The 24,284-nt window shown below is 39.6% G+C and overlaps 1 protein-coding gene across 1 annotated transcript; it reads right to left on the bottom strand.

Annotated features, from left to right (window-relative positions):
• Positions 1-929: 929 nt before the first annotated feature.
• Positions 930-8,464, bottom strand: pfkmb (phosphofructokinase, muscle b). The gene is made up of 22 exons (XM_032514897.1): positions 8,209-8,464; positions 6,816-6,889; positions 5,742-5,819; positions 5,268-5,457; positions 4,885-5,050; positions 4,751-4,795; positions 4,451-4,559; positions 4,263-4,358; positions 4,078-4,170; positions 3,812-3,937; positions 3,587-3,651; positions 3,438-3,501; positions 3,183-3,329; positions 3,027-3,097; positions 2,819-2,906; positions 2,570-2,722; positions 2,308-2,472; positions 2,167-2,228; positions 1,952-2,063; positions 1,746-1,845; positions 1,549-1,654; positions 930-1,165 (listed from the first exon to the last, which is right to left on the bottom strand). Exons 1-22 carry the CDS (start codon positions 8,291-8,293, stop codon positions 1,027-1,029), a joined length of 2,334 nt encoding a protein of 777 aa, XP_032370788.1. The 5' UTR covers positions 8,294-8,464; the 3' UTR covers positions 930-1,026.
• Between the last annotated feature and the right edge of the window lie 15,820 nt (positions 8,465-24,284).

Here is a 24,284-nt window from a genome sequence, read left to right on the forward strand (position 1 = left end):
CAATGTTGTGTACATTTTTTTTTTTTAATTCACAAATAGGCTTATGTATCTTTTATGCTCTCTTCATGTAAAAATATATTTTCAGACATGATTTTGTTTTGAAAGATTTTTTTGAGTGATTCTATTTTGGAAAAAAATCAAACAATAATTTGATGGCTCCCGTGCTGTAATTCTGAGGACCCTATAGGGGCCCTGGAACCCCAGTTGAAGCTCTCGGGTCTAAAGTACAGTAAATGATTTGAACAGTATAGTATTTGGGTGACAGTAAATATTAGGCATAGTAGTAAGGGTTTGGATTTGTAACAAAGGGAAGTGCTTGTTCATGGAGGTTTGGAGTTATCTTATTTCCACCATCTCTGCCATACTTATTTATCATAATTATTAGTCATAATCACACCAAAATTCTTTAATATATAACAGATTTAATGTAATCCATCTGTAATCTTTTATTTGCTACTTTTTAGTAGTTTTAATCAACAGTATGTAGGCCTGTGGATGATAAAGGCACAGGGAGCAGTTATAAGACAAAAAGCAACAGACAGAAAAACACCAATAAGATCCTTTAAATTCACTTATTTAAATACCCTATTAAAGAATAGGGTCCAGGATTATATTTGTTAGCAATGATTTCTAATTTCATTGCCTTTTTTTTTTCAGACGATATACTGTAAATTGGGACTTAAGCCATTAGCAATGCAATTCGGATAAAATGATCTAAAATCCTACAAAAGGGAACAGTGAGACACACTACATGTCAAGAACCGGGATTTGACAAGAAATTACTGAATAAGATTCCCAGATCACAAGACAGACCAAAGGAGCTTTTGTGAATGTCAACTACACCATACAAATACAGTAGGCTACTATCAGTTTTTAGCATAAATCAGCATTAATGTTTTATGTAAAAACAAATCACCTGTGAGACTTGCTGTGTGTTTTGGTGATATAATGACCATTTTTATTTATATTGCACTCATCAAAGACAGAGTTTACAAAGTGCTTTTAAAACAAGACATAGAAATGCTACTAAGGAACTATGCCTGTCTTCTTGATGATGTGTTCCATCTTAGCCTTTTCAGTGATGTCCAGGTTGATCTTGTATTTGGCCAGGATTTTCAGGATGGGCCTCAGTTTTAGCCACCACTGTATCTTTGGAATACGGTGTCTGTGGAGGACAACATGTCATTGCAAACAACAAGAACAACAATCTCAAAGCCTTCGGTCATGCCATTTATGCAAGCAATTTAAATTAAAGCTGGAGTTGACGTGATTTTTGACCAATAGGGTGCAGAATAACCCCAAAGTGAACTCACAACAAGGGGGCTTAAGCTTTATGTTAGCTATCATCTGCCTTTATACACATGTAGCACAACCACAGCGCCATTGTGGGGAGTTCTTTTTCTTACCAGCTGTCTCCTCAAGTACAATATTTAATGACGTTTAAACCAGTGATTGGTCCACTCACTCTAACTGTACAGTGTGAGTAAATACAAAACAATGCAAAAGACAACAAGTACATAAATTGACAGGGTAGAAATGAAGTCTTACTCAAAGTCAGTTTGATCTTTAAGTTCCTCCAGCGGCTGAAAGACCAACGATCTCTTCTTCATGCCCAGCACACAGGCTGAATCTGGAGAGTTGGCAAAGATACGACCTAAAGGTTTGGGATAAAAAAAATATATAGTATACAATAGCACAGGGAGCACAGGGTTCATTACACCGCCTTGTACACAACATGTCCTCACCATGTCTGTAGCATTCCTTTAGCTTGTCAGTCAACCATAACACAGACTTGATCCCCATCTTTGTGGCAAAATTTCTGTCAAAAGGACTGGGTGTTCCACCCTAATAACAGAGGAGAGGTTTTCTCACGTTTGGGAAATTGAATATGATGGCAAATATATTGAGCGGTGAACAACAAACTGCAGAAAATCTGCATCTATTGGCCCACCTGCTGCATGTGTCCAAGTACATTCTTCCTGCAGTCAAACACACCCTTGCCCTCCTCTGTGTACAGGTTGTAGATAAAGTCTGTGGTGTAGTTAGCATTGCATTTCTCATTTCTGAAACAAAAGTGGAATATTGGGTGAGATATAATGCCACAATGAGCTGCAGAGTGTAAAGTTGAGTCTACTCTGATCAGAAATGACGCTAATTCCCGTAAACCTCAGAATCAGTCCTCTCTTCACCGTGGTTTTCATCTTCTCCACCAGATGTTCCACATTCAACTACAAACAAATCAACAATCAGACCACTGATGTATGTCTTCACTTTGCTTCCTCCTTTTCTACATTCGTAAGGACAAACCTCGAGGTCGTGAATGTTGAAATGCTCCTCGTAGATGTAAGCAGCATCAGCTCCAGATGCCAAGCCAGCCATAGTTGCCAGGTAGCCGCAGTATCCTCCCATAGTCTCAACAATGAACACCCTTCTCTTGGTGCCAGCAGCAGATTGTTTGATCCTGTCGCATGTCTGAAAAAGAGAAAGAAAAAAAGAGAAGAAGAAAATAGTAAGTAAGTTTTCGGATATTACATCCTGGTGTTTGTTGTGTGCTCTATATGAGTTTTACCATGGTTATAGTGTTGAGTGCAGTGTCAGTGCCAATACTGAAGTCAGATCCGGGAACATTGTTGGAGACAGTAGCTGGAACAACGACAAGGGGAATACAAAGTTCTTCATACTTCTCTCTAGCTTGCACCAACTCCAGACCCCCAACAAATGCCTGGTGAAGACAGGAAGGAAGGAAGAAATCAATAAAATGTGATTTGAATGGCGGATTTCAGTGTTAGAGCTGTGTCTCTGTATTTCTGCGGTTCACCTCAAAGCCTCCAATGATGACTATAGCATGAATGTTGAACTTAGTGATGCTCAGACTGATCTCCTCCATAAAGTCATGTGGCAAGGATCTTTATCAAAGAGAAAAACACAGAATTACACTTGTTCAATGTTAACTTACACTTACTGTAGTAACACTGAATCATGCACTGTTATTATAATCAACAGAGTGTTTTGTTTAAATATCTCACCTCTTTGTTCCGAGGTTGGAGCCCCCCTTTCCAGTCCATCCTCCCACTGCAGACCAACCAATGGGCTCAATCTGTGCAGGGACAGAGTGCATCCTCTATCATGCTCTGAAAGTAAAAAACTTATTGTCTGTTTATGTGCGTGTAACTACAATTTACCATTCCATGAGCCAGCCCATCAAAGCCGTCGTGCACTGCCAGCATCTGGTGGCCCTGGAGGAGCCCGACCCTGACAGTTGAACGAACTGCTGCATTCATCCCAGCACACGGAGCTCCCACATTCACTATGGCAATGTTGATATTACTCTGGCACGGGCACGGAGACATTTGTCAGGTTAAATGTATTTTTCTACTGGGACTTACTGACTTTTTACAGTTAATGTAAAATAAATTGGTACAACTGTAGTTGCTGACCTTTGTGTCTGGGGGGTGCACATGAGCCAGCATTTTGTAAGTGTTCCAGTTGTTCTCAAAGCTCCTATTGTATAGAAATGTACAGGCATTTAAAATTTAACACAACACTTGAGAATTTGAAAATGATAATGCACAGGTGCAAGCCTCACTTTCCCCTGAGCTTCACCGCATCGTCAAACCTCCCTTCAGCCATGGCGGTGGTGACATCTTTAGTCTGATGTGACAGAAGATCAAAAGACAAAAAGGGAAACTGAGAACTGAATCTAACAAAAATAATCAAAAACGTCTTGCTCCTTGAAGCCATGTTCATTTGTTAATTTTGTCAAAACTGAACAGGTATGACTTGTTTTGCATATGGAGCAGATTTGACTCACCACTTGCACACACTCCATGAGAGGCAGCCTAACAGCCATGTTTCCTGACAAGCTGACCACACATGCGGGAGTGTCTGGTTTGGCCTCCAGCAGAGCCATCACAGCCTCCACACCCATCCTGCTGCCCTAAATCATGACAATCAAAATGCAGACAATTTTAGAGAAGCAGGTATGTGTGTATGTGTGTATTCACATACATCGTTAATAAATAATACAATTAATTGGTGAATATATAAAAGGTTTATGTGTGACAGCAGTCATATTACCAGGATTCTGTCAAAGGCGGAAGGGGTTCCTCCTCTCTGCACATGGCCCAAGATGGTGGTGCGGGTGTCAATGCCAAGCTTCTCTGATACAAGCTGGGACATAGAGATTAGGATTTAATTTCTTATATGAAGAGCCTCTATACTTTATGTCTGCTGGTTTATACTGGAGTTCTGCCATTACTGACCTCTTTGATGTTTTCACATGTGATAGCTTTACCGTTGCGGTCTATCGCTCCCTCTGCAACAATGATAATATTCAAACGGGAGCCGCGGCCTCTTTGCTGAGAGGGACAGAGAAAACCTTTGTGAACAAACAGACTTCTGTAACAACTTTGAATTTAGTATTGGAGACAATGCAGGACAAGACATTTACATCTTTCAGTCTTCTGCACAGATGCTCTTCCCATCCTTCATCTGGGGGCATCTCTGGGATGAACACCCAGTCAGCCCCACAGGCAAGAGCTGTCACCAAAGCCAGGTAACTATAGGTAAAGAGTCATACACTAGAATTCATGTGTCTTGTGCAAAACTGAAAAGTATGTCCCTGAAGCTGATGTTTCATATCATAAATTGGACTTTTGTCATAAAATGAGTGCATCACAAGCAGTTTAGCAACTGTATAAATTAAAATTAAAACAACCATGCCACTTTTGCATAAAGCACACACACTCACCCACAGTGCCTGCCCATTACCTCCAGGATGAAGGCCCTCTGGTGACTGCAGAACAACACATATCACGTCAAGACTAACAAAATGACATGGCAAGTCTGTCCATCAATTAAATACCCAAAGGGTTGCATGCACACCTCTGGGCTGTGGTGGTGATGGCATCCACTATCTCTATTATGCGATGCAGGGCAGAGTCTGTGCCGATGGTCATGTCAGTGCCACAGAAGTCGTTGTCAATGGAGCCCACAAGGCCAACGATATTGAGATGGGAAGAACTCTTGGCCTCAGCTGCTGTAATTTTACCTGGGACAACCAATTAAAATGACAACACTCTCAGTTAATTTTGGTGTGTTACCCCAAACTGTTATGAGGATAATGCAAATTATTTGAATACCGGCTTTTATATTCCAATTTTCCAGCATGTAGCATTACATCAGTATAAAATTGCACATGTGGGTAGAAGACATTTCATATGAGGTCTGTTGGTTAGAACAGTGACTTTTGGAGTAATGCCACTCACCTGCTTTGACAAGGTCTGCCAGCAGCCCGCTCCACTCAGTTCTGAATGTGTTGGCACCCGTCAGGCTGCCATCACCTCCAATCACACACAGGTTGGTGATACCCAACTTGACCAAGTTACAGGCAGCCTTGGTGCGTCCCTCCCTGGTGCGGAAATCCTGACAGCGAGCACTTCCAATCACAGTACCCCCCTGATGTAAGGCAACAAGGAAGTGTTTCAAACAAGGAGGCAAATACGGAGAAGTGGGTAAGGGTTATCTGTAACCTAAGCATTCATGTCTTATATCTGCAGCTATTTAATGAACATTGGCATTTAAATGACCATTTGACCTACAGTACAGAACTGCACTGGCCAAAGATTGCTTGTTGCTAGAGTTACATAGATCATCCATCCCCCTTACTGATCACAAGTTAAAAACAGAGTGGAGATGAGGAGCGTGCAGATTTGCTTTTGCATCCACATGCTTGTTCTCACCAGTTGTAACATCATTGACACACTCTCCCAAGTAGCATGGCGGATGTGATCGCCGCCATCCACCAGACCCTGGTAACCCTGTCAACAAAAACAAAATATCAACTCCAGGAACGGGGGTCATTGCTGGGAAGAAGCTGCAGGCTTAATGATACAGTCCTATTTCTACTTTGTCATGTGCTGCTATTTCAGTCCAACAAGTGTTGTGTTAATTATGTTGGGATTTGCTAATTATCTATGATTTAGTCTTGCATTGCCAGACCTTCCTCCACAGCATTGCAAAGGAAGGTCTGGCTAGTTTACATAGTATTCCTGGATTGGAGAAAAACATACTCTGGTTTATTGGCATTTCTTTAAGCCAATCACAATCGTCTTGTGTGCCGGACAGAGCCACAGTGCCGCTGCAAAATAGCCTTGGGAAGGAACTTGTTTTTGTGGAACATGTGTACGTTCAAAAGTTGTTTTAGAGTGCAACAGAAAACTCAGATTAGACAGATAGTTGTCAGGATTTACCGTGCAGAGATCTGAGGAGCAGTTAATAAAATTTACCAGCGATTAAAATTCAAACACAAAGAAAGCGAAAGGTAACGGACATCAAGCCATACAGAGTGTCATGTGGCGGAATTTCCGGCGGCACTGGAGCAATCTCGGAACTGGAATGTCGTGGATATAGACTATCTATGATTGGTCTTGTGTGTTAGGTCATGATATAGTGGTAAAAACAATTAGTTGATCTAAAGCGAAGCTTGTAATCTATTCATCGTTTAGGTAGTTTCTCATGCAAAAAATGCTGGTTCCTGCTTCTCTATTTTCAGCGTTTTTGTCTGTTTATATTATTGTAGATTGACCAACTTTTGGGGTTTTGGATTGTTGATTAGATTAGATAGATTAGATTATACTTTATTTATCCCACGACGGGGAAATTCTGTTGGACAAACAGTACATGCAAATAAAAGATAGCACCTATGGCTGTAGGAAGTTGATGATTAGTTTTGACAATTTCTTTTTTTGTTGACATTTTACAGATTAAATGATTCTTTGAATAATCAAAACAATAAATTCAAAAGCGGCATTTACCTCATGGACAAAATACACTTTGGCTCCAGTGTAAATTCCCACTCGAACAATGGCCCTCACAGCTGCGTTCATACCTGTAGGCATTTGGCATAGTGTGTTTGTGTGTGTGTGTGTGTGTGTGTGTGTGTGTGTGTGTGTGTGTGTGTGTGTGTGTACATTAATCCTTATAATTGTTTGATAGCACTCACACACACAGTTGAAAAGAATGATTTAATTAAACAATGGGGAAATGGTGGTGAAAAAAGTTATAAAACAATACTATATGACCATTTTATTTAACTTTACTTTATTGTTGGCAACAGTTTAATTGTCAGTGATACTGGAAAGCTTGTCTTGCAGGAAAGGCAACTGGGCCTCTGCCTGCACTTTCAAAACTCAGGGGGTTGCTTAAAGGACAAGATGTGGATAGATTAGCTTTAAGGGTGCCAGGAGGATCTCCACTTACAGTGTAATGGAGCAAAGGAGAGAAAGGAAGCAAAGGACGACCCTCTCAATTCAACCCACCACTTTACATGAACATGACAGAAAGGTCATGCCTCTAAAATTAGCTTTCATAACATATACAGTGTGAGAGAGAGGGTAAGGAGGAATGGAGGAAGAAACTTGGACTTGAGGATACCAATATGACTAAAAAGGTAAGGTTGAAATGAGGATTGTGTATTTTGGAAAGTGAAAAAGAAGAAGGGTGAGGGTTGGCAAGCTGTGCAGTTTTTCATTAGCACACTTGCCCCAAAGTTTTATAAAGTTCAGTTAGGTAGGAAAATAGACTCACTGTCTCACACACTCAAACTCCAGTGTTGTGTGGGGTCACTCACACACTTCCCAAAGGTCACAGTGGAGTTATTCCTCATCAAGTTAAAGGTCAGGGGAGAGGCTGTCTCACGTTGTGGTTCTAGCAGCTTTAGGTGTAGGAGTTCATGCTGCCCTTTTCCATTAGTTAGCTCTATGAGATAGATAGCTGAGATAGCTCTGCTACCAATGGAGTATTTTTTATCACTAAATCGCTAATCACTAAAATATTACGAGTTGTCAAAAATTGATATAAAAAGGGGTTGCAATCATGATAGAGTATGACAGCAAAAATTGGCTTGACCGGCAAAAAAACGGTGATTTTTCTAGTGCTAAAGGAACTTGAGTACAGATTGTATAACAATAAACCTACACTATGTAGATGTATAGTCTACAGCATTTGTTTAAGATAAATGACTGCTCAAGAGGCATTTATATTTCTAGGTTTCAGACTCACTTTACATCTCAAATTCTTTCTTTGTTATTAAACCCTGCTGTTGAGTTACTAAGTATTGACTCTCAACCACCTGCCTTGGCAAAAAAACAGAAATGCTCTGCCTTTAGACTCAACACTCACATACCAAACTGGGAACCCTCCACTTACCCTGGGCATCGCCTCCTGAGGTCAGCACAGCGATCGCCCGACCCTCTCCCATCTTGGTGGGGTCGATGGAAGTCGGTTGTGCCATGGTCCTGGAGCTGAAGCTGGCTGAGGGAAAAAGGCCTTGAGTGTAAAAATACCTGCCACCCTGCTGTAGTGTGTGTGGAGCCTCTCAGCTCTAAGTCAGCCTGGCTGGAAAGTAATACCAGCTGCGAAAGTGCACAGCTTAAACCTCCTGGCAGACATCGAAACACAATCCCACATAGTTGCGCAAACGCATTTGAATACACACACGCAGACACGCGGACACGCACGCACGCGTTAAAATATTGAATCACAGTAAATGTCTTTAAGCTATTTTCAAAATCAACGTGAAACCTCACAAATAAAAATGTCTGGAAACGTAAGTTCAAATATAATACACTAATTATAGATTGTATCGGCTTTGCACATGTAGAAAAGTGTTCCTATTTCAACAATCATTTTTGCAACAAATTCTGGACACCGACCACTGCAGGGCGTTAATATTGCTGTTCTTAATCCCTGTTTAATTTAAAAGCTTTAGCCTACAATTAGGGACTTTGTCTTGCTTAAAAATTAATCTTTTCGGTTAAACTTTTCTAGTAGACTGCAGAAGGTTTTATTCCTGAATTTCTATGTGCAACATTTGTTTTTGTGAAGATGGCCTGCTCTTTGTGGTAGAATTTACAGTTTACGAACTCATGCTGTGTAAATTGAGACAGTGGTACCCCAGGTCTCATTGAGGTCAGTGTCCAGCATAACAATAGTATGTCATAACTTATGTCAGACAGATAAGTAGGTCAACTCTATGTCTCCATAAATGAAGGGAGACGTAACAGCTGTAGGATAAGACAGTGCTGCCTCAAGTGCTCCCATCCCACCAAGGTCAGGGGAGGAAGTTCCATACACATACTTCCACATAAATTAACTCACTCACTCACTCACTCACTCACTCACTCACTCACTCACTCACTCACTCACTCACTCACTCACTCACATTCATGCACTCAGAAACTAGTAGTGAGGCATACATAGAAACACTGGACAAGATGTCCTTTGACCCAGACGGTCACAGATGAATGTCATGCACGTGGGGTACCAGTAACTTGACTTGTTATGTAGATAAGAATGGTTGTTGTAAATTATCCAGTAGCATCTTCCCACATAGATGGGTGAAGAAAGACCTTATGTCTTCAAATACTCCCTCAGGAAGACAGGAACCTCAGAATTGAGATGGCACTACACAACCCGCCTTTGTGGTTTAATTGTACTGCCTAATCCTCCATTTTTTCAATAGAGATTGTATTTAAACATTTACTTTACTCAGAGACATAAGTACCAGGGAAATGTTGTTACTTTTTGATTACCTTACTTTAGGTTTGTTTGACACGTTGCTTTGCCTTCATTATGCATTCTTTACTGACGGTACAAATCAAACCACCTTTTTTTTTTGGCACCATTGTTAATTACATTATTGTGAGGTGATCTCTATAACTGAGCTTTAGGTCTTCATCTTCCACTCTCAAAATATTCAGACTGATAGCAATAGTCCTTTAATGGCTTACCAGCATCCCCTGGTGGATCAGAGCTTAAGGTTGTCTTGCTTTCACATTCAGATGCTGAGAGGTCATCTCCACCTGAGGATGGAGAACCATAACACTTATCCAGAATGTGATCCAGACTCAACTATACTGTGGTGAGCCTGTGCTCAAAAGTTGATTAATCAGTTGATGTTGTTTTACAAAACCTCCCCATAAGGCACTCTAGAGTACAGGGCAGCAACTCACTCACATGATAGACTACAAAAGACTGCCTGCTCAAGCATTATTCTTCAGCATTTTCTCTCATTTCAAGCATTTGTCACATGTAACATCCTTTATCTGTACATGGCCGGTTAGTTTACTCCCACTAGCCTTATCAAGACTTTTGCTATGAGCTGCAGCTGATAGGAAAAAAAACACACATGTTTTGCACATCTTCCCTTAATGAAACAAATAAACAAATGTCTCCTCTGAATTCAGCAAGTCACGTCTACTTCAATAAAGATTGATGTTGTATTTCTCGCTAGAAGATGAAATTGGTTGCACACAAACAAGACCTCTGGGTATTACAAATGGATGGCTCCCACTCACAGAGCCTTTAATTTACTTCACATTTTGTATTGGTTTGTAATTTCTTAGTGTAGGTAATTTTTATATGGAGCAAAGTTCAACCCACATGACACAACTGTCGGTTACTTTTAATTGAATCCTCGTCCACAGACACATTATATTGCGTTAGTCTGCTATTCCTGTCTGGAATTATGAATCAGATAAGCAATTAGATGAAGCGCAGTACTACACCTCCATTTGGGTATAGGCTTGTTTGTGTGGTTGTGGAGGGTTTTGTGACCATTAAAGAATTTGTTCAATCACTGCCAAGAAAGCTGATTTAATTTAAGTACCAACAATGCAGTCATAATTACTTCTCTTAGCCAAATACAGAAACGAATTTTATAGGAGAAGCATCTTAAGCTCAATATAAACACTAGGAAATGCACAATGTGGTCAGTAATTGACAGTTAGCCTGTATAATGTGATTAAAGCTGAAAAAAAGAATCAATGTGACAACAGTGAGAGTGGGAGTCTGTTGCAGGCAGTTTACTGGAGTTGACTTTAAATAGACACAGTGCTGCTGTCTAAAACACACAGAAACTCCTCCCCTTTTTTACCACCAACACTGTAAAACTGCACAGTCATCCCTACAACTAAACATGTCAAGATACATCATACTTGTGTATTTATGACCTGGTAAATGTAAATGTCAATTTACCCCCCCAAAAATGGTACAAGTCTCCACAACAATGCTCAGGCAAAAGCAATTTGTGGACTATAGGCGTCTATAACAATAAAATTCAAATATAAATTCAAATATAAATGCACAGACTAAAATGACCCATCACAAAAACATAAATATCCACACAGTATTCATACCTTGACCTTTCCTTCTGAGCCAGAAAAGCAGACAAACCACCAGTGTGACAGAGAGGAGCCACTTGGCTGACAGGTCGCCCGGGTACCACATACTCACAGCACTTCTCTGTTCTTCAGAAACCATTCTGTATCTGATCTGTATTAATAGCTTTACATCATTACTTTATTGTGGACTAATGACCTTCATAGCTAAAGCATGGCGGGTAATCAGATACAATCCAACTGGTGTCTGTAATTATCATAAGGCAGTATTGCTGGGGGATGTAGCAAACACACTAATGTGAAATATTAAACTATAATAAGGAGGGTGTTGCATATATATATATTACAAATGCATGTATAAATCATGCTAAATATACACTGGGTGTGTATGTATTATTCCCATATACACTGCAATACATGTTAAGACGTCCTGTTAAAGTCCATGATTTCCTTCAATAGAGAGAGAAAAGTCTAATAAAGTTAAATTAAAACCTACTCCATTACTGAATGTCAGGTATGTAAGGTTTATGTAATATAGGGTCAGTGTTATTTAAATCAATGCTGACTGCTATTTCAGCCGCTCAGCAGACAGCGAGCTATGCAACAATGTGCCCGCTACACGCGCAGTGACTCTCACACCAGAGCAGGTTGGGATTACAATAGGGAAGCAAAGGCAGCCTTACAAAGTGAACACACACACACACAAAAAGTGCTGAACAGCAGTTAACAGCTTTTTCATGCAGATCTGGGTCGCACTGTAATGTTATTATTGTAACCTAATTTTAGTCTTAACCCTAAGATTTCCCTTTGAAAAAGTGAGAAAGTGTCCTCAGGTCTAACATTCTAATTTGTCCCACCAAAGAGAGAAGTATAAGAGCACACACACCTAGCTTATCATAAACACTGCTGGTGCTTGTTTGTGCAGCATCTTTCCAATACTGTGTGCCCCTGGTGGGTTGAGCGACATGTAGCCCTCTATTGAGGCAAACCCCGATCAATATTACGATTTCCAGGTAATCCCCCCGGCTGTCTTCCCGGACAGTATTAACACAGCCCGTAATAAACTATGGATCAATACAACACGAGTTCAACACAAAACACTTCAACCTCAGCTAATGCAGTGAAATGAGGACTGGATATTGTTACAATCTGACCCCTCAACATCCCCAATTATGTGAAAGATACAGTAAGTAATTAAATCATGCTGCGTGAAAGAGATTGGGATTGTCAGAGGCTGACTTGTATTATAGAAACACATTTCTCAGTGATTGAAAATGGTTTTCAAATGGGTACATGTAATTGAAATTTGAATAAAGAAACTGTTGTGACATTTAGAAATATGCTGCCTATTCAACACTGGCTCCAGTTTCTCAATTATGAATATTTGCTGTCCATGACAGTAAAGTGAATATCTTCAAACCAGCAGTTTGAACATGTCAGCGTGGGCTTTATAGACCAAATGATTAATGCATAAATCCCAAAAAGGATTGTCAGAGTGATAATAAATAATAGCTTAGTTAGTTGTTAGTTAAATCTATAGTATATTTTAACAGAAATATTTATATAAGCAAACACTGAAACATTAAAAAAAACAATACCACTGGAAATGGTCTTGTATTACCATGAAACCAAGTTTTGGCCAACAGGTGGCAGCAGCATCTGATCTTTTCCGTCTGTGTGAGAAGCACATGGAAAGTCTTGGCCTAATAAATCATGCACTGAAAGTGTCAGTGCAAATTTTGTTAGATTTTATTGCAGTTTAATCATCTCAATGAATGTTTTAATAGGCTGATATTTCAGAGAGTGAATGGCAAAGTAGTGATAAATTGTGTGGGGTGACCCCATCCACCCCCCCCTCCAGCCTTACCTCTCCCCCTCTCTTGCCTTTTCCCTGCAGAGAATCACTAATGTGTCCATGTATTGGTGCTGGGGAGTCTTGTGTTATTTAATTAGATTATTCGTATTCATTTTAAAACAAACAGACTAATCTATAATTGGCCAGCAAGCCAATCAGTTCTGCTCGTCCAGCTTTTTCTCATTCCAACTTTTCCCTTTTTCTTATTTCAAATCTGCATTTTCTTATTGTTCTGCTTTTTCTCTCTCTTCCAAAGGCCTTTTTTGAATTCATCAGGTTGGACCACAGTGCTCAACCTTATTCACAGACCTCCCACACCATTTAACATGTCTTTACCCCTCCTCCTCTCTGGGGACTGCTCTATTTCTCCATTTGTCATCCCCCTATTTCTCTTTCCCATTATTACATGTCTTAATCGGCCCATTTTACTCCTCTTCTCGATTTCATCCATTCACTGTTTTATCCTTTTTACTAGTTCTTCCTTTGACCTTCAATTCCCTGGCTTCATAACTCTCCCCCAATTTCTGTATTTCTTCCTTGTTTTCCTGACTATAAGGTGGTAATGGAATGCAAAATCAACATATCTGTGACATTTTGGGCACCAATCCTCCTCCTCCCCTCAGGCTTTGTCTAATATATACTGTTGTCCTCTGCCAGTGTGGATGTATGATGTGTGGTATGACTATTCTAATAAGGACATGGATGAGAGAATGGAGGAGGCTGGGGGCTGTAATTAAAGGCCGAAGGGTCCCTGTGAATAAGTAGGAAGGGAGGGAAGGTAAAACGGTGGCTATATGCTTCTGGAACAATAAATCAACCTGCCCCTTTAGCTGCCCTCAATACAATATCACAATACACCATTCAGCCCCCCTCTTTGCAAAAGCAATTCCGTCATGTCTTGTTAGCTCATTCGTCTTCATCAGCACCAGTGGGAGGTTCAGACCCCCCCCTTACCTCCCAACTCAACTCGAGCTGCCCCCCTTCCCAGTGCCAGACGCCATTGATCAAAGCAGAGCCAGCCTGTGCATCAGCATGGGCTACACACAGCACCCCACCCCCAACAACAAAAGTGCTGAAATACTATCATTAGTTATTTTATGCAGACTGGTACGCACAGTATGTCTTACATGCACACGCAATAACAACCGCCGACAATGAATCCAGGGCAATAAGGAGACATAATGAATTCCAAAGGCTTGAGATTAATTGCAGTCTATAATCACAGCTTGTATGCTTCAAATATATGATTGTCACACAGTAATGTATTAATGTAACGCAGCAGTGATTCAGCAAACAGCTCTGTCTTTGGATAGGGAAACAGATAGGACTGACATAATATATGAACACTTTTAACCAATATCAAGTGTTTTTGATATTTATTTGATTCATATATGCACAGTGATGGTACCTGCAAATAAGTAATGTTTGCAGTCAGCAATATCCCTTTCATGTTTCACCCCTGGGTGGTTCCAGATGAACGTATGTTTTTTCTGCTGGGTTGAGTTGGCTCAAGTTTGAACATCTTTTTTCAAAACAGACAATAGCTGAGGTGAAGCTTGTGTTGTAGAATGTATGCGCATTTGTAACGTACGTTTTGTGCACTACACTAAGAGACGTTAAAACGAAACTTGTGATAATTATGTACAGTTCTGCTAGTGCATGCACTATTACCATTAAATTCCCTATACATGGCAGTGGTCCAGTATAACAGTATGTTTTTAGCTCATGGGTAATCACATGTTGACAATGTGTTCAAGTTTTTTAAATTAAGATTTAGGCAAACCAAACAGGGCATGTTAAATAGTAGGGGATCCACAAGCGTTGTTATCAATGTATACAGTCATACTTGTGATACAAACAGTACCGTATCTTGTCATCCTTACACTCTAAGAGATCGTTAAAAAGAACATTTTTGATACATTATTTTACAGTTCTCTGCTAGTGCATGGACACTATATACTATAAATTCTATGTAACAATGTCAGATGTCATGTATATACAAGTAGCTACCATTTAAAGCTCATGGAAACAACAATGTTGACAATTGTGAAAGTTTTTTTAAATTAAAGATTTAGGCAAAAAGCCAAAACAGGGCATTTTAAAGTAGGGGGATTCAACAAAGTACATTTAATCAAATCTATACTTAAGTATTATAGTTCTGGGTTAGCCTACTTTAAAGCAGTGTTTCCATTTTAAGACTATAATCTTCTACTTCACTACAATTCGGGGGGAAATGTTGTACTTTTAACAACATTAATGTCCCAGTTATCGTTGTCAGATCTTATGCAGGCCAGTGTCCAACATAACCTCATGACCTTTCCAGGCAGAGAAGTAGTTCAACTCTGCATCTCCACAGATAACAGCTGAATGATAACACAGTGCCACTCATCCTGCCAAGGTCATGAAGGAAGTAAACACATAACAAATCCTATCTGTGCTAAAACTTTTGGATTAAATATGTGTTTACAGCGCCCGCAATATCTTTGTTCACATTGAATGTTACTAAACTTAATGCCTTCAGCCTGAGTTTAAATACTCCTTCAGGAAGACAAAAACTTCAGAGAGTGGGGGACGACGTTGCACAATAACATATCGTGGTTGAACATACTGTCTACTAGGGATGAGCGAGTACAGCATAACCTGTATCTGTATCTGTATCTGTTTACCACATGAATTATCTGTATCCGTATCCGTACTCGGACTGGGCGGGGCCTAAACAGGAAGTGGTCAGATTTAAGCCGGAAGTGGGTCGGGTTCTCTTGAAATGTGCGGGGCTTTAACCGGTATGTTATTTAAGCATGCAATTGATATGAGATGATCAAAAATTCGGGGGGGGGCAGCTGACAGTAAAAAAAAAAAAAATCTCCGATGGCAGAGACGCAACGGGGGTTGCATTTAAACCAAGCAGCACGTCTGAGACCCACGTTCACCAGAAATCTACTGGTTACTATGTAAGTACTACAAACCGAAGTTAAAAACCAACCTGAAGCTGAAGAAACCCTAAACGTTAACAGAACAGATCCGCAGACCGATTGACTGACGGAGCGAGGCGATGAGCGCGAAAGCGCGATGAGAGAGAGAGAGAGGAGAGAGAGAGGAGAGAGAGAGAATCTCTTCATGTTCTGTGTGTGTGTGTGTGATTGATCCGAGCGGTGTTTGGGTGTTAGGGGGGGGGGGGGCGGGGGGGGGGGGGGGGGCGCTTGTGATTATCACAAAACGCTGTGCGGCCAGTTGAGGATTTATTCAATCCGAGCACGGATATTGACTCATATTACTCGGATAATACTTGTACTCGGTGAAAGGGCTATATCCGTACCAGATACTCGTTTCAGCCGGATACTCGGATCACACCTTCTGTCTACCTTATTCTCTCCTCAATTGAGAGTCCATTAAATGCTTCTGTGTGTTTTATCAAGGTTTCCCAAAACGTCGTCACAGAAGTTAAATAAGTTGTGCTGCTCCTGAGTTTTTCCTTTTCAGACAAAGATTTTATATAGAAAAAACATATCATTGGTTTACAAAATATATAGTTATTTAAATATAGAAATAGTTATGGATTAAACTACCCAACAGTATATAATGTTGTTAAAATTAGCTTCACCTTGACATTAAAATGCAGCATGTTAATTAATCATTAATTATATTTTTAAAATTTATTTATGCCAAATATAACACTCTGAAAGGGGCCATTTAGCATTATAAGTGCTCTTACTTTGAGTACACTTTGTCATTATACTTTTACTTTGTAAGATATTAATGCAAGGTTTTTACTTGTTATGGAGAATTTCAACATTGCAGTATTGATACTTCTTCCTGCATTTAACCTCATGGTCAAGGGCATATTTTACACTGGGGTAATTCTTAGATAGACATAACGTTTGTGTAGAGTGTGATTTTAATGCTACATTTGAATCCAATTTACATGTTAAGCTGTGATGCTCTAGTAGAGAAATACTGATGGAATTTCTTCCTTCCTGATACAACAGGGTCACACAGTTCAGCCATTAATTTGTCCACACAGTTGCAGAATATGACTCAAGTTCCATCCTGGCTGCCATAAATATAGGGGTTTGATCTGAATGCTACTGTATGTCATTAGTGGTTTGGTAGCAATGGAAAATAATAATAACGCAGATTAACAATGGATGTGTCTGCTCCCACACAACAAAGAGAGGCGAGCTGAGAAATCCTCGCTGCGTTGCTCTTTTGCTACTGGCTACAAACATTCAAACGTCTGGAAATGTTTGTCTTCTTGATAACACAACACAGGAGGACTTTACCCTGTCGAGCTTCTGAGCTGACCCACCGACAGCTATTGCCTTCATCTAGGATTCTCTAAGTCAGTCCTAATTAAAGACATACCACACTACTACACATCAGAAGATAATGAGAATTATTCAAATTTTCAAAGAGACTGAATTCCTACAAGTCAACAATGAGCCCTAGAATTATTGTTTTTATCAACAATAAATTTTACTTTGAACGGCTCTGATATCAAAGAAGCATATTATTGATGAGTGTATGCACAAACATAGCGACTGTCCATCAATGCTTCACCCTGTCACAATGCAGCCCAGACAACTGATTGACAGCTGTCAATCCAGTTGATGAGGGCTGACTGAGAAGGCCAGTCATGGTACCAGGGGGCGGCCTGTGTCATCAGAAAGGGACGGGGTGAGAGTGGGATGGAAATAGACATGGTCTGCCTTGGTCCACTGGCTCTCCTCTGCCCCACCCCAGAGGGACAGCTGATCAGGGGGCGAGAGAGACAGTGAATCACACAGAGAGACAGAAGACAGAATGAGAGAGAAAAAGAAGCCCCCTGGGTTACTACTGTACATGTTCGACAAGAGACCACCTCGTTTGACTGACAGTCACTGCTATATATACATATATATATATATATATATATATATACATATTATGGCATGCCGTTTAGGAAATAATATATATATGAAGTTTATCCATCTGAATATATGGAATGAAAGTCTGAATATATTGAATGAAGTCTGAATATATGGAATGGAAGTCTGAATATATGGAATTGAAGTCTGAATATATGGAATGAAAGTCTGAATATATGGAATCGAAAGTCGAAATATATGAATGAAGTCTGAATATTGAATGAAAGTCTGAATATATGGAATGAAGTCTGATATATTGAATGAAAGTCTGAATATATGAATAAAGTCTGAATATATGGAATGAAAGTCTGAATATTGGAATGAAAGTCTGAATATATGGAATGAAAGTCTGATATATGGAATGAAAGTCTGAATATATTGAATGAAAGTCTGAATATATGGAATGAAAGTCTGAATATATTGAATGAAACGTCTGAATATATGGAATGAAAGTCTGAATATATGGAATAACGTCTGAATATATGGAATGAACGTCTGAATATATGGATGAAGTCTGAATATATGGAATGAAGTCTGAATATATGGAATGAAAGTCTGAATATATGGAATGAAGTCTGAATATATGGAATGAAGTCTGAATATATTGAATGAAAGTCTGAATATATGGAATGAAAGTCTGAATATGGAATGAAAGTCTGAATATATGGAATGAAAGTCTGAATATATGGAATGAAAGTCTGAATATATGGAATGAAGTCTGAATATATTGAATGAAAGTCTGAATATAGGAATGAAAGTCTGAATATATGGAATGAAGTCTGATATATGGAATGAAAGTCTGAATATATGGAATGAAAGTCTGAATAATTGAATGAACGTCTGAATATATGGAATGAAGTTGGAATACATTGACAGAAATGTCACCAAAGGGATACCTTTCTGAATTCACTGATTTACAAAATGGCATCGGCTGAAATAGTCCAATACTTTGTTGAACTGCAGGGTTTTTTTTTGCAACAACTGTCATACTCCAACGACACAAACAGTTGTGGAAATTAGATAGCGTCACCTTGAGGATCATATTTCCATTATTGCGACATTCTTAGTGCTTATAAGCAATCCTGTTCAACAAAACGTTGCCGAAAGAACATTATGCATCATTCTTGAAGGAATTTATGAGTCTCTTTGGGAGATGTCGCAAAGTACACTTCAACTGGAAGCTAATGGGTGTGGGCACTGGATACGGTTTACCAGTATTTTGGCCCGTACATGCATTTGCCAGTGTTAATAATCTCTTCATTGCTCAAAATAGCTGACACTAGATTCCTAGCCGATTCCTCATAGCGTCCACATTTGTTTACATCCTGATTAATCAGCCACAACACAATGGCGCCAGCGCCGTAATGACGTCAGCTTTCATTCCATATATTCAGACTTTCATTCCATATATTCAGACTTCATTCCATATATTCAGACTTTCATTCCATATATTCAGACTTCATTCCATATATTCAGACTTCATTCCAATATATTCAGACTTTCATTCCATATATTCAGACTTTCATTCCATATATTCAGACTTCATTCCATATATTCAGACTTCCATTCAATATATTCAGACTTTCATTCCATATATTCAGACTTCATTCCATATATTCAGACTTCATTCCATATATTCAGACTTTCATTCCATATATTCGACTTCATTCCATATATTCAGACTTCATTCCATATATTCAGACTTTCATTCCATATATTCAGACTTTCATTCCATATATTCAGACTTCATTCCATATATTCAGATTACTTTTCACTTCCATATATTCAGACTTTCCATTCCATATATTCAGACTTCAATTCCATATATTCAGACTTCATTCCATATATTCAGACTTTCATTCCATATATTCAGATGGATAAACTTCATATATATATATTATTTCCTAAACGGCATGCCATAATTATTATTATATATATATTATATATATATATATATATATAATATGATAAATAATATATCCAATAATATATTATTGGTATAAGTGATATATTTATGAAAAATTCACTTGTGTCCAAAATAATAGAATCCATCAACACCAACCTCATAAATCATTGTTCTTGGTATAAGTGATATTGTTAACATGACAAAAAAATGTCACTAACTAATTGTTGTAAGCAGGTCATAGAAAACCATCAGACCCAGACAGTTCATTACATGATGCTGCCAGTCTGTAATTGAATCTGTAACCAAAGGGTCGATGTCAATAATATCAGTATGTGGTGTTCAGACTAGCGAGGTCTTTTGATTCCCGAAGAAACAGTTTCAATTATGCTCATATTTAAGAAGGAAGTCAATGTTGTGCCATGCTGGTGTTAGTGGTCATTTCACACTGAATCCCACAAAAGTGGAGTACTGGTCAGTACATGTATGATGTCTGAATTTGCCAAAGGACCCATGACTGACCCAGGAAAATGGTGCATCAGTCTGTGGACGTGATGTCAGATCATTGTTCTTTTTGGGTCACATACCAGGGATCATGGATCAGTTTCAATACATCAAAATACTTGAAGAGGTCTTTGTTCCCTTATGGAAGAGGAAATGCCTTGGGTAATGGTCTTGCAACAAGAGAATGACCAAAACACACCAGTAAGGGAGCAAAGCCTTGGTTCCAGATGAACAAGATTGATGTTATGTAGTGGCAAGCCCAATCCCCGGAACCTCAATCCTAGAACACTTGTGAGGAAAAACCCAGTAATGCAGAGGAGTTGTAGAACGTAGTTAGATTGTCCTGGGCTGGAATAACTGTTCACAGGTGCCAGAGTTTGGTTGACTCCATGCAACACAGATTTGAAGCAGGTCTCAGGATAAATGGTTATGCAACTAAATAGTAATACAGTGATTCAAAGTAAAGCAAACCCATGAGACATTTTCCAGTTTCTACAGTAAATGTTTGAGTTTGTAAAGAAAAATTCAAATACTATTATTTATTTAAACAGCCTGATTCCTTTTTCTTGACTTTCTGTAGAGGTATAACAAAAACCTAATCCATTTTGGTCATGTTTTGATTTGGGATGAATGTGCAGTGTTCCCAATGCATTGATATACTGGAATTAAAAGCTATTATATTCTATTCACTTTTTTAAACACAACTGTATATATATATATATATATATATATATATATATATATATATATATATATATATGAATGAAGACACATGACATATGCACTGGACTCAGGAGCATGGTGTAAGAATAGTCAGACTTAAATGTCTCTAACATATCCATTTGTCCATTAGTCTGATGGATAGAAGATGGAAAGGGAAAAATTGACAGAGAAAATACATTAAGTAATAAATTAGGAGAAAATGCACCGCACGTCCCTGCTTGGCAGCCGGATACAAACAAGTAAAAGAAAGGGAGAGAAATGAAAGGAGACATGAGATGAGAGAAAAGCTAAATGGCTAGAGGAAGACATACAAGTGTGCTTTTCTTTTTAAAAAAAGACTACATTTTGGTCACCGTCTCTGTGGAGGCGAGAGAAAGAGAGACAAGAGAGGAGAGAGGGTTTATAAAGCAGCTGGAGAAAGTGTCAAAAACAGACAGATACATAGACAAAAGCAGGATGCTAAAAGTATTCACCTTTTAAGAGTAAGGAGGAAAAAAAAGCAGACAGTCAGAGAAAAGACTGCTGGTGTTGACAGAAGCTATTAACAGTCGGGTGGTACAAGGAGAAATGGAAGGATCAGGCTGTATTCACAATGAAGATGGAGAGCGACAAAGAGGAGCTGGAGTGCAAAGAGAGGCGAGGAAATGTTAGGATGAGAGGTAGCCAAGCTTTTCAGTGGTCTTAGTCCAAAGCTAACCAAACCCCCAACATGGTTGTAGTCACGCACACACACACCACACACACACACACCACACAACACACCACCACACACCCACACACCCCACACACACACACACACACACAGATTCATTCCTTTTGCAGACGTCTGATCCTATCTCCTCAGGGAGGTTTAGTCTGGAGGAATCTAAGGGCTTCGTTTGGACCCCCGAAGTATTGGAGTAATAATTCTCTCTCTCTCCTCTCTTTCTCTCTCGCTCTCTCTCTTTCTCTCTCTCTCTCTATCGCTCTCTTGCTCACACACTCACACACACACACACACACACCCCCACACACACACACCACACACACCAAGCCACAGAGGGGCAGAGGTAACTGTAACATTCAATACAGCACAGGTGAGTGTGTAGCAATGTGTGTATTTATGCTAATCCATCGGACAACACTGCCATGAGATGGAAGGCTGCTAAAAAAGAACAAAATGAGAGGTCAGTTACAAGCAGGCTAACAAAAATAAAGGACATTACAGTAGGTATTGAATTCAATACCACCAGACTACACCTGCAGACAGACAGAGAGAAATATGCCTGGCAAAGTACTCAAAATCGCTTGAGTGGAAGTTCTTGCTACAGTATGTGTCTCCAGGACTACGCACACACACACACACACACACAAGGTGAAAACAACACGGTGCCGCTGTCGCGACTGGTAATCAGCAGAAGGTAGAAAGCAAAAGGTGTTTCACATGAACTCATCAACCAGTGTGGTCGCAATCTGCAAATAAAACAGAATGAATAGTCACAAGCTGAGGGAGGTGAAAGGATTTTAACTGTGCTGGTTAGTTTTTTATTCCATCTGGAATGGGTAATTGTTGTTTAGGGGACTCTCCAGTCCTCCTGTATCTAAATCCCCTGAAGTAGATCTCTTAGTTTTTTTCTATGTGAAGAGCAACTGCCTGTCCTACTTTTTTATTTTTTATTTATTTTTTCGATCAGCTCTGTGAAATGTTTGGCCTTTATTTGTATAGACAGCTTAGACTTGAAAGGAGAGAAAGAGAGGGGAAATGACATATTGCAAAGGGCCACAGGTCGGAGTCGAACCCGCGGCCGCTGCGTTGTGGAGTAAACCTTTGTATATGGACGCCTGCTCTAGGTGAGCTAACCAGGCGCCCGTGAAATTTGACATTTGAGTGAAAATGGGAAAAGTAAAAAAAGAAAATTGCCAATCTGACACATGGAAACATGTAAGCCTACTTTGGAACCAAAATTTTCTTTTGACCCTGTTTTAGCTTTTTTCAGTTGTGCTTTTTTAAATGTTGTAAAATAGGCACCATGAAAAGCATGCCCATATAGCTCTTAGCAGTGTCTGTTTATTTATGCGTTTATTTGCGATGGACATTTAAAATGAATGAAATCAACATGTGTTGTACAAAGTAGTGAAAGTACATTTAGATTTTAGGAGGGTTAGAAAAGGAGTATTATTATTGACACAAATTCACCTCACGCAGTATTTTTGCCTTGTGTCTCTCAGTCTGTGCCGAAATGTTTGTGTCTATTACAGACCATTCACCTGACACATTTTAAAAGTAAGTCAATAAAAAGGTAAATAGGAGCACAGACAAATAAAGCTACAAGGTTGAGTCGGGTTTTTCTTTTTAGAAAAGTGTGTGTGCGTGTGTGTGTGTTTTGGTTGCAAGGGTGTGTGTGTGTGTGTGTGTGTGTGTGTGTGTGTGTGTGGTGTGTGTGTGTGTGTGTGTGTGTATGTGTGTGTGTGTGTATGTGTGTGGCCAGATCAATATCAAACAGTGCTGTGATACACATTCAGCCTGGGGGCCTATCAGAGAAATGTCAGCACTCTCTGGTGAGATGATCCCGCCAACCATCTTCACCAAATACATACAAGAATAACAGAATAACAACACACACACACACACACACACACACACACCACACACACACCACACACACACACCACACACAGAGTCCCTTTGGCACCTTTTTCCCAATTCATTATTATCAAGCTCGCTGGGCCTCATTAGCAGCAGGCCAAACAATGCTGCTTCCACAAACAAAACAAAACGCTCCACAACAGTAATTGCCTTCTTCCGCCATGTCTCTGCCTCCAAGCCTCCTTCTTCAGCTGACACCTGCTGTGGAGAAGTTTAACAGGAAACATGTCAACACACACACACACACACACACATACACACCACACACACACACACACACACACACACACACACACACCACACACACACACACACCACACACACACACACACACACACACACCGACTAAAACCGTCTCTCTAGGACCACTCTTTCTTTGCAATTTAGTTCTTTTTTTCTTAAATTAATCACATGATGACTTTAAAACAACCAATCAACCAAATCAGTAATGGCCTTGAACAATAGATTATCAACATGTTTTAGAGGACAGAGGATGGTATACACAGACACCGCTTGTTCTTCTAGGGACACATCTCCAGTTATGCCTCATCCCATTTGCTTCTCTTCCTATCTCCATGTACACTGCAAG

The sequence above is a fragment of the Etheostoma spectabile genome, chromosome 4 (genome assembly GCF_008692095.1).
Source record: "Etheostoma spectabile isolate EspeVRDwgs_2016 chromosome 4, UIUC_Espe_1.0, whole genome shotgun sequence".
Taxonomy (NCBI): Eukaryota; Metazoa; Chordata; class Actinopteri; order Perciformes; family Percidae; genus Etheostoma; species Etheostoma spectabile.